A 13,545-nucleotide genomic window follows, 5' to 3' on the forward strand; every position below is an offset into this window, starting at 1 on the left:
TGTTACGGTTCCCTGTACTAGACAATAAGCGAGGTGTTGGAGATTCATACCTGAATAGCACAACGAATGGCAACAAACCGCCACTGGTTACGTAAGGGCCGGGCTACAGTGAGTGAGAGGATCCTGTGTGACTTCTGAGCCGGGCTTTAAAAAAGTTGGGGAGCCCAGTGTCTCTGGTGTGAACATGCATATATCCCAGGGAAGCTGCAAGGTCCCTGGGTGGTAGCCTCAGGGGCTTCTGGCAGAGAGGAGCAGGAAAGACAGGTCAGGCCAGAATTTCAATGACCTTGGGGGACATCTACAATTTTAGACTGGTCTGGGCCCACATAAGGTCTTAATGGCTTACCTCTTGTCAACATGTGTCCCTCCTCACTGTCCCCATCCTGGCCCAGGCCCCATCACCCCAGTCTCGACGCCTGCACCTGCCCCTTTGGTTTCCCTGCCCTCCTTTCTTGTCCTTGTCCCTTCCATCCTTTCCCCACCCTGTTCCAGGCGGAGCGAATTAAAAGAGCAGGAGCCTCCCACTGCACGTAAACGTAGGTCCACCTTTTGGGGGTGGCCGCAGGCCTCCTGGGCGTCTCTTTCCGGGTGCCCACCCCTCACCGCACGGCCCCCGCGCCTCCGGCTGGACCGTGAGGGCAGAATTTCGGTCCAGGCGGACTCGCCACCCCTTCTCCGCTCGGGGCGGGCTGGGAAGAGCGGACCCTGCCAGGCTTGAGGGTCCGGCCACACTGGCGGCCTGCGGGGGACGCTGCCAGACTCGACCATAGGGTCCCCCCACACCCCCGACCCCGCCGCCAGCCAGAGTGGCCGGAGCGGGTGACGGCGCGGGGAACCCCAGGGCCACGGGCCGAGGGCGACAGGAGGGCTGTCTGGCCGCCGAGTCGGGAGTTCGAGCCGACGCGGAGCGGAAGGGTGAGCTGCAGGGGCAGCGGACGCGTTTGCTTTGCGCGAACCTGAGGTCTTTGGTCTGGAAATCACTCCTCAGGATTCGAGCTTCTCCGAGAACCCGGGCAACTCTCTGTCGTTCCGGTTGCTGGAGCAGGATCCCTAAAGTTAAGTTGGACCCCATACCGGGAGGCCCAAGACAGCAAGGAAGCTTCACCTTGGGAGTGGGGAACTGACACCCACATTCTGGGAAGGAGTCTTCCTGCTGGAGGGGACGTGGGGACGGAGGGCCAACACAATTCCTCCTTCGGTCCAAAAACACCCCCTGGATTTCAGAAAGATACTTCTTGGTGGCTTCTCTCCCGGCCCTTTCTGCCTGGAGAAATGTTACTCTCTCCTTGGAGTAGGTTTGGATGCTGTGAGCCACTGGATTTCTGACTCTTCTGAGACATTCAAGGTGTCTCAGTGACAAATTGAGAGCATTAACTGGAAGACTTGTCAGGATTTTTTTTGTGGTCTGAGCCATTTTTCATCAACCAGTTTGTCATTGTTGAATCACGGTGCACCAGTCAGGCAGGATTTTAGCAGCTCTTAGTGAAGATTAGACAATCAGCAGTAAATATCTATCTCCCTTTCAATCTCTCAATAACGGAAATCAACTTTCTTTTCTTTTTCCTAAAGAGACAGGGTTTCTCTCTGTCACTCAGGCTGGAGTACAGTGGCCCCATCATAGCTCAGTGCAGCCTCCACCTCCTGGGCTCAAGTGACCCTCCCACCTCAGCCTCCCCAGTAGCTGGGACTACAGGCCACCACCGTTCCGGCTTTTTGTTTGTTTGTTTGTTTGTTTGTAGAGACAGAGTCTGTGTTGCCCAGTCCGGCCTCAAACTCCTGGCCTCAAGCTGTCCTCCCACCTCAGCCTCCCAAAGTGCTGGGATTACAGGTGTGAGCCACTGCGTCTGGAAGTCAACTTTTAATCGGAAGTGCTTACAAGCTAGATTCAAGGATAATAGATTGAAGGATAAAAGAAAATGCTTCAAATAAATACACACACTTTGCTTTAATTCATTTTGCTATTCTTGAACTCCTGACACCCAAAGAAAAGTTAAGAACTCTCCTAGTGCTAATAAATTTGCTGGTTGGTTTTCCTGTAACACACAGTAAGACCCCTTACATGACTTTGTTGTTTTCAAATGCTTGTGAAACATTTACAAAAATTACAAGTCTTAAAGCAGTGGTGGTGATTTTTGCACATTCCAAAATTGTATCAGTTGATAACGTAACGATTCTACAGTAAACTCTTCTTAGAAAGGGGCTGAGTCTAAAGTCTTAAATTTCAGATTATGAAATTGAGACCCATAAATCTTTCATAACTGCAGTAAAAATTCTTAAAGTGACTTCTGAGGGGTTTTTCTGAAAAGAAGTAAAACAATTCAGTGCTTTTTAAGCACTTCTTCCAATCTCTATCCCACCTCTGGCTTTGTTCTCACTGTTCCCCAGCCTGCACAGTGTTTTAACTTTTAGCCTGACTCTGCCAGACCTTTTCACATTGCTTAAATGGGGCACTGATTTCCCACCCAGAAGCCTTTCTGCTGGTCCCACGTGCTACAAGGATGTGTGGCTATTGCTCAATGTAAGTGCACATCTCCAAGTCTCCTTTGTATCCATTTGGACCTGGGGGCTAAGAGGTCCTTATTGTCTCAAAGTTAGTCTCCCTTTGACACAGAAGCCAGTTGAACTGTTTTGGCTTATTTTACAAGAGGACTAGTGGGTAAAAGTGAGAACGTAAAAAGCACGAATCTGGCCATCCCTTGCAATGTCCTCATGGGAACCCGCTCTTTGAAATGACTACAAGGGAAGGAAAAGTCACCAATCCTGCCTGTCAGTAGCAGACTGCTCCCTGACATTCCCAGCAGTGTGATCTCACACTGACCTCAGGTGCTTAGATGGAAATTTTTTGCCAGTTTTTATATGTTCACAGCTGGCACCTACATGCCAGGTAAGGTGCTGTCTTATGTGCAATATTTTGTGTGATATTATCTCATTAAAACAAGGGTGAGAACAGCTACACATGTGAAGTTTGCTAGAAGCAGAGCTAGACTGGAGATTAGGTGAAAAGTCCCATTAAAAAGCTTTTGTGGGGGCCAGGCGCGGTGGCTCACGCGTGTAATCCTAGCACTCTGGGAGGCCAAGGTGGGTGGATCGTTTGAGCTCAGGAGTTCGAGACCAGCCTGAGCAAGAGCGAGACCCTGTCTCTACTAAAAAAAAAAAAAAAAGAAAAGAAAGAAAGAAATTAGCCAAACAACCAAAATATATACAAAAAAATAATTTAGCTGGGCATGGTGGCGCATGCCTGTAGTCCCAGCTATTCGGGAGGCTGAGGCAGTAGGACTGCTTGAGTCCAGGAGTTTGAGGTTGCTGTGAGCTAGGCTGACACCACGGCACTCTAGCCTGGGCAACAGAGTGAGACTCTGTCTCAAAAAAAAAAAAAAAGCTTTTCTGGGGCAAATACCTGGGGGTGCTCATTGTTCTAGCTTCAACATACAATGGTCTACATACAAGCAACAACAGCTGGACCACATCAAAAGGTAGGCATGGGTGATGCTTTCTGGGGGAGGGGTGCTTTCCATTCTCATGAAATTCATAATACACATAAGTTGACATCTTAGCCAGGGCTCAGTAGTTAACACCAACTTCACACCACTTCACACAATTCGTGGCATCAGCAGCCACATTAGCCCAGTGCTGCTCCTACTGTTGATCCTACATTTATCTTTCTCTAATCCTAAACCCATGTCTCTGCCCCTCAACCCCCACACTACCAAAGCCCTCCTCCTCTGAACAAAGTAGGAGAAAGGGAGAGAAATGAGTAACAGTGGGAGTTTAAAAAATTGGCTTGGACGACCAAGGAAAAACTCATACTAAACTGAGGAAGGACGAAGACTGAGAGGGAAGGAGGGGTGGAGGGTTGTTTCCATCACTTAAAATTGCTGCATTTGATAGCCTGTTGCCAATGGATTGTTTCATCATCTTTTTATCCCAAAAAACAGCTAGATACCTTCTTCCAGGGCCATATCCTGACATGTTTTCCTGGCATCAGATTTCTGACTCTCCTACAATACTTCTACCTCTTTCCCATGGATACATACTCCAAGAATTCCTAGTCCTGATTCCTCGTTTTAAAATACACTGCTTTCCCTGAATAATTTTGCCCTTCCCCATATCTTCCCCCCATTAACGATCAACAACTCAGTTATCTATCAGGACCATCTTAGCTTCTTTCTTGGGAACCAGTTGTAAGACCAAAATATCCTGTTCTCCAACAGCCAGATCTTGCTCGGCTACTTAACAAGATTGCAAACATTCTAAACAAAGAATTGAAGACATTTTTACTGCTGTAGGCCACAGAAGAATACTTTTCAGAGAGACCCTACAGTATCACCCCGAGCAGCTGTTCAGCTTGACCCTTTGTGACCATGTGGCAGGCCCAGCCTGGAGCCTGCCAGGCCACCGCCTGCCTCATCCTGTCTGCTGCCACCTTTGCCAGAACCTTCCTGACCAGCCAAAGAGAAAGCAGGTCCTCTGACCAAGGCAGCGAGGAGACAGATCAACACTGGAGTCCCCTCAATGAAGATTCACACATTCACATTTCCTGAAGATATTTATTACCATCTGAACATTTCCAATAGGGAAGGACGCAATCCCTAATTTCCCTAGGGAATTCATCTTTCATGAGACTCTTTTGTTCCTCTAGAGCCAGGAGTAAGACTCCAGAGCTGTTTATCTCTTTTTGACACAGGTAGGGGAAAGTCTCAATCTCTGCAAAGGGTAAACTAATCAGACACTCATTTCCTCTGCCAATTTCTGCGCTGACCTACAAATTACACCTTATTCTTTCCCTTAGGTGTCTGGTTCCTTTTTGTCTGAGGTCACACGTCACATTTGCATGCGTGATCTGCCAATGGGCACCCCTGTCAGGCCACTGAGGGGCGTGTGGTGGCCTGACCTAGACTGCCTATGGCTACCCAGCCAGGGCCTTCAGGACAGCTGCAACTCACAACCAGTCTCTTGTTGACCCCCAGCTGGTTTCCCAGGAGACTTGGCCCCTCTTCTTTGGTCTCAAGGGCCCCAGGAGTCCAAATGCTCCTGCTGAATGTCCCAAATAAGAAAGTAGTAACAGAAAGATCACATGGATGCCCAAAGTAGTTGGGATAAACATTGGACACAGTAAGGCACCCAAATCGCACCTTGGCTGAATATACCAAGAAGGGTATGTGCACCTTGGGGCAGGATGGCCCTAACAGAATTCCACCCTGAGCAGGTCACCTCAAAGACCTCACTAGTGCAGACAGAACTCCTTTTTTAGTTGCACGCAAATCCTATGCTGCCTCCGCACCTCCCTCCCAATAAGCCCCCATTTCCTCTTTACGTTATTACCTGACAAATGCAGAGGTCATTTGGTTGGCTGGGCAAAGTATCTCAGCTCTGACAACAGGACCTTCTGAATACGCCACCTTATCTGGGGCAAAGAGAAATCCCATTGTTTCTAACCGGTGTGAGTCCTCTGATGACTCGTAAGACGTGAACTCCGAGAAAAGCTTTCTCCACATTCAGAACATTTATAGGGTCTCTCTCCCGTGTGGGTTCTCAGGTGACGAATCCTATTGGAGCTGTGAGAGAAACTGTCTCCACACTCATGACAGGTATAGGGTTTTTCTCCCGTGTGAATTCTCTGGTGCCTGATTAAGTTGGATCTATGAGAAAAGTTTTCCCCACAAAGGGTACATTTATATGGTTTCTCTCCGGTGTGCGTTCTCTGATGTCTGGTGAGGTGCATGCCCTGCCGGAAGCTTTTCCCGCAAGTCAAGCATTCAAAGAGTTTCTTCTCTGCTTTGCGGGCTCCATGGTTTGGAAGAAAGGGGGCACTGCCATTCATGGCTTCCCCACACTCAGAGAAGGTATAAAGTCTCTCTTTCTCGTGAGTTCTTTCGTGAATGACAAGGTGTGAACTCCGAGAGAAACTTTTCCCACACTCCGGACACTTATAGGGTCTCTCTCCGGTATGAATTCTCTGGTGCCGAAGGAGGTTGGAACTGTGAGCAAAGATCTCCCCGCACTCGGGGCACTTGTAGGGCTTCTCCCCTGTGTGTGTTCTCTGGTGCCTGTGGAGGTTGGAGTTGCAAGAGAAGCTTTTTCCACAAATGTTACACTGATAAGGCTTCTCGCCCGTGTGTGTGCGCTGGTGGCGAGTCAGGTGGGTATTCTGACTGAAGCATTTTCCACATTCCAGGCACTTATGGGCCTCTTCTCCCAGGTGTGCTCTGTGTAGTGACAGAAAGTGTGGGTTCCCGCCAAAGATTTCACCACACTCTACGCCCATACACAGTCTTTCTGCTGCATGTATTCTCTGGTGTCTAATTAGATTCGAGTTGTTAGAGAAATTTTTGCCACACAAGGGACATAAATGGAGTTTCTTCGGCTGTAGTTCCCGTGGTCGCCCCAGTTCCCTGTAACTTGTGGCTCCTGCTAAAGACTGCTCCACTGGATCCTCTGGGGGCGGCTGCCAGTCCCCTTCTGCCCTGCCATGAGGTCTTCCCTGCTCAGGACTCCAGGGCACCTCCCCTCCGGCCTGGCCAGGGAGCAGCGCCTGAGGGTGGGTGTTCTCAAGGGAAACAGACTGAGCACTTTCTTCAGGGTTCTCAAATTTCTCTTCCCCTGGTAAAGAGAAAGACAGAGAGAGAGAGAGACAGAGAGATTATTTCTACAATGGAGAAAAGAAAATCTCACATGTCTGCTGCTGCCTATTGGGCTAGGAGCCCAGAGGGTTAGTTCTACCTCGGTCTCCCTTCCTTTACCTATAGGTAAAGCACTTTAGAGAGGCATCTGGATAAAGGGTGGGACCATTGCTCAAGGAACCAGAGCTCAGACAAATTTTGGGATTCCCCCCTCCGACTGCGCCTCCTGCCCTTCAGGAATAGGTGGGAAGGAGCAGGGCTGAGACCAGGGTGGGGTGAGGGAGCCGAAGAGTGAGGGCCTCCTTAAAGGTTGCACCCTGGGTTCCTCACTTGCCTCCCTGGGATGGAGAGCAGGCAGTGGGGACACAGGAGGCAATGTACCTCCCTGGCAGCGGTGCTGGGCCAGCCCTGCACCCAAACTCTCAAACACCTCATTCTTTTGGTTTTTTTTTTGAGACAGAGTCTCACTCTTGCCCCTGGTAGAGTGCAGTGGTGTCATCGTAGCTCACTGCAACCTCCAATCCCTACGGTCAAATAGTTGACCTTGCTCAGCCTCCTGCGTAGCTGAGACTACAGGATAATTTATCTATTTTTAGTAGAGACGGGGTCTCGCTCTGTTGCTCAGGCCGGTCTCGAACTCCTGAGCTGAAGCAATCCTCCCGCCTCAGCCTCCCAGGGTGCTCGGAGCACAGGCGTGAGCCACCGCCCGGCCGAAACACCTCATTCTTGACTGCAGGAGCCCTGCCGGGCAGGCTGCTCTCTTTATTCCTTACCTGGAGCTGGGCTGCCAGGGCTCAGGCCCTCCCTGCAACTCTGGCCACTGGGATCCCAAGGCTTTCCTCCGTGTTCCACCCGCGTGGCTGGGGCCTCCTGACTGGGAACGTGAGATTCTATTCACAGTGAAAGAAACAGATTTCTGTATCACCACTTTCCTCTGCCAGGCAAGGGAAACAAAGAGATAGCCTTGTTCCCTGTCCTCGGTAGACAGACACAGAATGCTCAATAAAGCTCCCAACAATTGTTTGGAATATACACTGAACTGTTCCCAGGGGTTACCTCTAGAGAAAGAAATTATAAGAGGGAAGGCTATAGCTTTTTTTTCTTTTTATAAGCTCATGGTACTGTAGATTTTTTTGCAATAAGAACATATACTTTTGTAATTAAAACAACAAATAAAATGAACATGGTCAGGGTGGTCAGTTCCTCAAAGAATTGGTTTAATGTCATAAAAGAGCCTGACTCTTACATATAAATATAAAATACAACTAAATTAGACTAGGCAACCCCAAAGGGAAAATAACAAGATAGACAATCAGAAAAGGATCTGGGCTCTAACACGACCATGAGATTAAAACCCAAAAGTGCCATTTCTGTGCTATGCTAAAAAGAAAAACAAAAACCTCACTCCACCACCAGCAGATATAGACTCAAACATAAGTTTACTACCAACAAACTGATCTGATCTTCTCCTCCTATTTAGCACTCACGGACAGAGCTATGTTCAACTTTGGGCATCACAGCAGCGCAAAGTGAGATAGAAGCCAGCATGATGGCGCACAGCTATAATCCCAGCTACTATGAGCTGAGGTGAGAGGATCACTGGAGCCCAGCAGTTCAAGGTCAGCTGGACCACACAGCAAGACCCCATCTCTTAAAAAAAAAAAAAAAGTGATACAGAAAACCTGTAGCCAGGCTGGGCAAGAGCGAGACCCCATCTCTACTAAAAAGTAGAAAGAAATTTCTGGACAACTAAAAATATATAGAAAAAATTAGCCGGGCATGGTGGCACATGCCTGTAGTCCCAGCTACTCGGGAGGCTGAGGCAGAAGGATCGCTTGAGCCCAGGAATTTGAGGTTGCTGTGAGCTAGGCTGACGCCAGGGCACTATAGCCTCGGCAACAGAGAGAGACTCTGTCTCAAAAAAAAAAAAAAAAGAAAAAAAGAAAAGAAAACCTGTAGACAGTCCCAATGAAGAAAAACAAAAAAAACAGCAGTAATCCCTTTTGCAGAATTAGTGCAAATGAGTTTATAGCTCTGATTTTCTTTACACAAACCTGAAAACAATGCATAGCATGTCTTCCTACTAGCGTGTGTTTCAATACAGCAATAATTGTAATGTATACAGTCTTATTTTATGTTGTCTTTTAAGACCTCCCCCCAATTTTTTTTTTTTTTAAGACCAGAGTCTCATTCTGTGACCCTGGCTACAGTGCAGTGGCATCATCCTAGCTCACTACAACCTCTAACTCCTGGGCTCAAGTGATCCTCTTGCCTCAGCTTTCCAGAGTGCTAGAATTACAGGCGTGAGCCACAGTGTCCAGCCCATCCCCAACTTTTTATTATAAGAATTTTCAGGCCAGACGAGGTGGCTCACACCTGTAATCCTAGCACTCTAGGAGGCCAAGGGAGGTGGATCATTTGAGCTCAGGAGTTTGACACCAGCTTGAGCAAGAGCAAGACCCCATTTCTACTAAAAATAGAAAGAAATTATCTGGACAACTAAAAAAACATATATATAGAAAAAATTAGCCGGGCATGGTGGCACATGCCTGTAGTCCCAGCTACTTGGGAGGCTGAGGCAGAAGGATTGCTTGAGCCCAGGAGTTTGAGGTTGCTGTGAGCTAGGCTGACGCCACGGCACTCTAGCGTGGGCAACAGAGTCAGACTCTGTCTCAAAAAAAAAAAAAAAAAATTTTCACACACACAGAAAAGTTGAGGGAATTATACAATAAATACCTGTGTGTCCTCCACCTAAAGCCAACTATCATTTTGTTATATGTCATAGGCATCATTTTAAATCTATGCAACACATAGATACATCTTAATTTATGATTTAACCTGTTTTAGATATATACATTGTTTCCAAATTTCCATAATCGTCTCCCCCTTTCCTGAATTTTTATAGGCTGTGAAAGCTGCTAAGCTGGAATGCTGATGCCAGTGCCCCTGAAATTTCTATCTTGGGGAAGGGCCTAAAAATACTAATGGAGCACAGGAAACATAAGCAAGCTCAGAAGAATAAGCATTTTGAAATGCAAGGAATCAAGAATTTGGAGCCCCCCGCCCAGTATCGTGGACACTGAGTGTGTGTGATGCTGGTAGGGGTCACTGGATTTGATTTCTTCTGCCTTAGGAAGTCCACTATGGCTCAGACTCCCCACGTTAGGCAGCTGGGGCTTGAGTCCAGGCCTGCCTGTAAGTGTGCCAACTGTGTCACTTGGCAGATGTTTCACCCTATGCAGAAGACTTCAGACAAAGGGAGCTCTCCTATGGAGGCTTCTTTGCAAAACTCAAATCCAGGAGATGAATGTACATGAGGCATGACCCTGGTCAGAAATGGTACAACCGTCATCCCTGGAAAAGAAGTCCTTACCCAGTGAGTCCACATTCTCATAACTCTCCTGCACCGTGTCCCTGGAGAGGGCCCTCTTACTAGGATCCTGATGCCCCCACTCCTCCTGGGAGATGTACACTGCCACGTCCTCTAAGCTCTCAGGCAACTGAAACAGCACAAGATCTCGTTTAGCCCCTGATGCACCAAGAATAATTCAAGCAGAGTCATGGGTTAAAGGGGAAAACCCAGGGGTGCCAGGGACTCGCATCATGGGGAAGAAGGGTGTCAGGCCTGCAAGTGAGGTGTGGAGGAGATAAAGATGGTTGGGAGATGCTTGTGGTGAGGAAGAAAGGATCCTCCAAGTGGCAGAAGGGCCCCTCCCCCCCAAAAGGAACACTAAAGGGAGGAAGAAGGGTGCTGGGAGGAGACAACGGAAACTTCCACTTCACCTGGGGCCCAGTCATTTCCTTGTCTTCTATGTTCCCTTCAGGAGGAAAGAGAGAAAGCCAGGGAGCAGACAATGCTGAAGGTGACAGAGATCATAATGAGAATGGCATTTCTAATTCCTGGCAACCCAAGGATTATTACAACATGATATCCATTCCCCAACACCCAGTCTCTGCTTTTAGGATTGAGCAATAAACAAAAGAAGGCAACAGAGGCATAATAAAGTGATATACAAAACGACAGCGTCAGAGTAAAGGAATATTCGGAGTAGCACTCCTCATCATTCACATAGCAGCCTCTGTTCTGCATACAAAAGGGCACTACTAAAAGATCTCCCTCCCTCCTCCCGCCCTCCGAAGAACACACACCACCACTTTTAGATCATTTACTCCACATTTGAAAACCTCAACTTCAGAAACTCCTTCTCCTTGGCACCAAGGCTACATCCTGCTAGTGTTAGGGGTAACCCCGAAGCCCCTCCTCCCTCCCACCTACCCAGATCACTGTTCCTCACCCCTCTCCTTTACAGCCTGGGGGTCCCTTTTGGGGCTGGGGCCTAGCAGCTCCTGCAGCCTGGGGCCAGGGCTTCGCTCAGTCTCCATTGGCTCCAGCTTGAAGCTCGGTGACTCCCGTGCTGTTTCCAGAGGCAAAGGCTCCTCCAAAAGCACTTCTGTTCCCCGCCCATGGTTTGTGACCTGGGAACCAACCCACATCACTCATCACCACAACAGGGCCCAATAGTAAGTGACATTAGTACAGGATTCTGAGGGCAAGCCTTCAACAGAGAACCACAGGTGATCACTTTGGACCCAGCAAGAGAGAAGAATGATTTATCCTAAAGGCTTTTTTGATCCCATGTGCAGCAGGTGAAACAGGGTGGGGGAAGGCCACTCCCACTGCACACCTTCCCCACGCAGCTCTTCTGATACACCTCACTGCTTCTTGCTCTCCCCCACCTTTTCCAGATGTTTCTATCCCTCACTATTGGAATAAGCTAAACTTGGGTGACCCTGGGGGACAGCAGCCTCAGTGCCAAATTGTTCAAAACTTTACACGTTGCTCTCCCTCTGACCCTTACAACAGCCCTAGGAAGTATTTTATCTTCCTCATTTTACCAGTAGGAAAACTGAGGCCCCAAGAGATCAAAAACTTGCCGAAGTGACAAAGCTAGTACTAGCAAAGCGAGGACTGGAACACGGGAGATCTGACTCCAGGCCTAACACTAACTGTTGCAGAGGCACTGCCTTCGTGTGGAAACAGGGCACTCTTCACTGCTCACTCCGTTCATCTGGGGAAAACCTGGAGGATGACTATTCCAGATTAAAAGACAAAAGGCCTCTTCCCGATGTAAGGTCTACTCAGGGCAACCAAGTAGATTCGACTAGGGGCGCGATATCCCAGTCCCAGGGGCCAAACAAACCTCAAATAAAACAGCTCTTTCTGGCTCTCACCTGTTGTCTCAGTCTCCCAAGTTCTCTCTGCATATCCTCCACAAGGGTCACCGCTTCTTCGCCGCTCTCCGGATGCAGCTCCTGCACCCTGCTCTGGATCTCCTGGGGCAGAATGATCAGGAACTGCTCCAGCACCAGCAGTTCCAAAATCTGCTCCTTGGTGCGCATCTCAGGCCGCAGCCACCCATGGCAAAGCTCCTGGAGCCGGCTGAGGGCTTCCCGGGGACCAGCTGCCTCTTGGAAGCGGAACCGTCTGAAGCGCAGGTGGGAGGCCTCTGGGCTCTGTCCTGGGTCAGGCGGGGGCAGCTCCTGACTCCAGGCACAGTCCTCCTCCAATTTCACTATCAGGAGCCCTTCCCGTTCCTGGGAGCCCGGGCCCGACGACATCGTCAGGCCCCAGAGCGCTCTGGCTCCGAAACCAGCTGCGCCCACCTAGGAAGGCGCACCGGGCCCGGTGTAAGGATGGACGCCGTCGGCAGGAGCCGCGGGCTCGGGACTCCAAGTCCCAGCCGAGCAGCCCAGCTCCAGCCTGGGCGCAGTCGGCTCCTGGGCCGAGGTCTCAGTCAGTCGCGGGCGCCACTGCGCTGGCCCCCTGGTCCACCCGCGCCAAGACTTCCCTGAGGCAAGACCAGAACGCCGCGCTCCCCACCGCAGCTGACCCCCGCAAGTCCCAGCTTTCAGCTCCCACACCGGAAGTCCCGGCGCGCGAGTTAGGCATCCGCAAGCCAACGGCGCCTGCTTGGGACCAACTTCCGAGTCACGTTTTGCGAAGTCTAGCGCCTATTGGGTCAGGTCTCACCACAGACTCACCAGCGACCTACGAGAAGGGAAAACAAGCTTGCGAGGGCGGGATGAGCGAGGGGCCAATTGCAGGCGAGGGGCGGGGCCACCGGCAGAGCCCTGAGAGCCCTGGGAAGGACGGGGGCGGGGCCGGTAGGTCCAAGAGGAAAAGGAGCCCGAGGCGGTTGTGACCCGCGGACTACCTGGGTACAATTCTTCAGGAAGGCTTATTGGAATGCAAATTCCAAAGCCTAGCGACATCCGGTGGGGCCCAGAAATCTGGGTTGTTAATAAACTCCCTCGAGGCAGTGCCCATATGCCCCTGCGGCCTCGGAGGTTCCGGAAGCCGGGGCGCACCCCGCCACCCCCTCGCCGCCTCAGGGAGGCCGGGGAGCGTGCCACCCCGCAGGGGCGCGACGCGGCCGTCGGCGCGGGGCCTGCTGGGAGATGCAGTCCGCAGCGCGGCCCCGCGAGCGCGCCTGCGCCCTAGAGCAAGTGCCGCGAGCCCGGCGATCTTTATTCCTAAAATGAGTACCCATCCTGAAATCCTCTCTCATTTCTAGCCTAGTAATCTGGTCTGAATAATTTCAGAAACCACCAAAGCTCAGACCTCAGGCTTGGGCCCAGTTCTTTGCTCCTTCCCTCCATGAGAGATATTGAAGAGGGTGGAAGGACCAGCTCGGCGCTTAGCCTTTCCTTAGCGTTTGTGATCGGTCTGATTACAGCCTCCAAACCCTGGTGTGTGTTTGTTTGTTTTTTTGAGACAGAGTCTCACTCTGTTGCCCGGGCTAGAGTTCCGTGGCGTCAGCCTAGCTCACAGCAACCTCAAACTCCCGGGCTCAAGCGATCCTTCTGCCTCAGCCTCCTGAGTAGCTGGGACAACAGGTGTGCACTACCATGTCTGGCTAATTTT

The 13,545-nt window shown here is 50.2% G+C and overlaps 1 protein-coding gene across 2 annotated transcripts; it reads right to left on the reverse strand.

Moving 5' to 3' along the window:
• Positions 1–4,533: 4,533 nt before the first annotated feature.
• On the reverse strand, positions 4,534–12,564 carry ZNF263 (zinc finger protein 263). 2 transcript variants are annotated; one of them, XM_069486220.1, is made up of 6 exons: positions 11,853–12,564; positions 10,916–11,096; positions 10,404–10,477; positions 9,994–10,120; positions 7,394–7,510; positions 4,534–6,600 (listed from the first exon to the last, which is right to left on the reverse strand). In XM_069486220.1, exons 1-6 carry the CDS (start codon positions 12,237–12,239, stop codon positions 5,432–5,434), a joined length of 2,055 nt encoding a protein of 684 aa, XP_069342321.1. In that variant the 5' UTR covers positions 12,240–12,564; the 3' UTR covers positions 4,534–5,431. The 2 variants fall into 2 exon arrangements, with proteins under 2 accessions (XP_069342321.1, XP_069342322.1); XM_069486221.1 differs by lacking the exons at positions 10,404–10,477; positions 10,916–11,096 and having other exon boundaries at positions 4,541–6,600; positions 11,853–12,555.
• Between the last annotated feature and the right edge of the window lie 981 nt (positions 12,565–13,545).

The sequence above is a fragment of the Eulemur rufifrons genome, chromosome 14 (genome assembly GCF_041146395.1).
Source record: "Eulemur rufifrons isolate Redbay chromosome 14, OSU_ERuf_1, whole genome shotgun sequence".
Taxonomy (NCBI): domain Eukaryota; kingdom Metazoa; phylum Chordata; class Mammalia; order Primates; family Lemuridae; genus Eulemur; species Eulemur rufifrons.

Bases quoted from the DNA above. Each gene is read 5' to 3' on its own strand.
- ZNF263 (XM_069486220.1), bottom strand. From the start codon at position 12,239: ATGTCGTCGGGCCCGGGCTCCCAGGAACGGGAAGGGCTCCTGATAGTG. The intron at 10,478-10,915 runs GTGAGGAACAGT...TGTCACCTTCAG, and splicing joins CCAGGCTGTAAAGGAGAGGG to CATTGTCTGCTCCCTGGCTT. The intron at 7,511-9,993 runs GTAAGGACTTCT...CACTGTGAATAG, and splicing joins TGAGAATGTGGACTCACTGG to AATCTCACGTTCCCAGTCAG.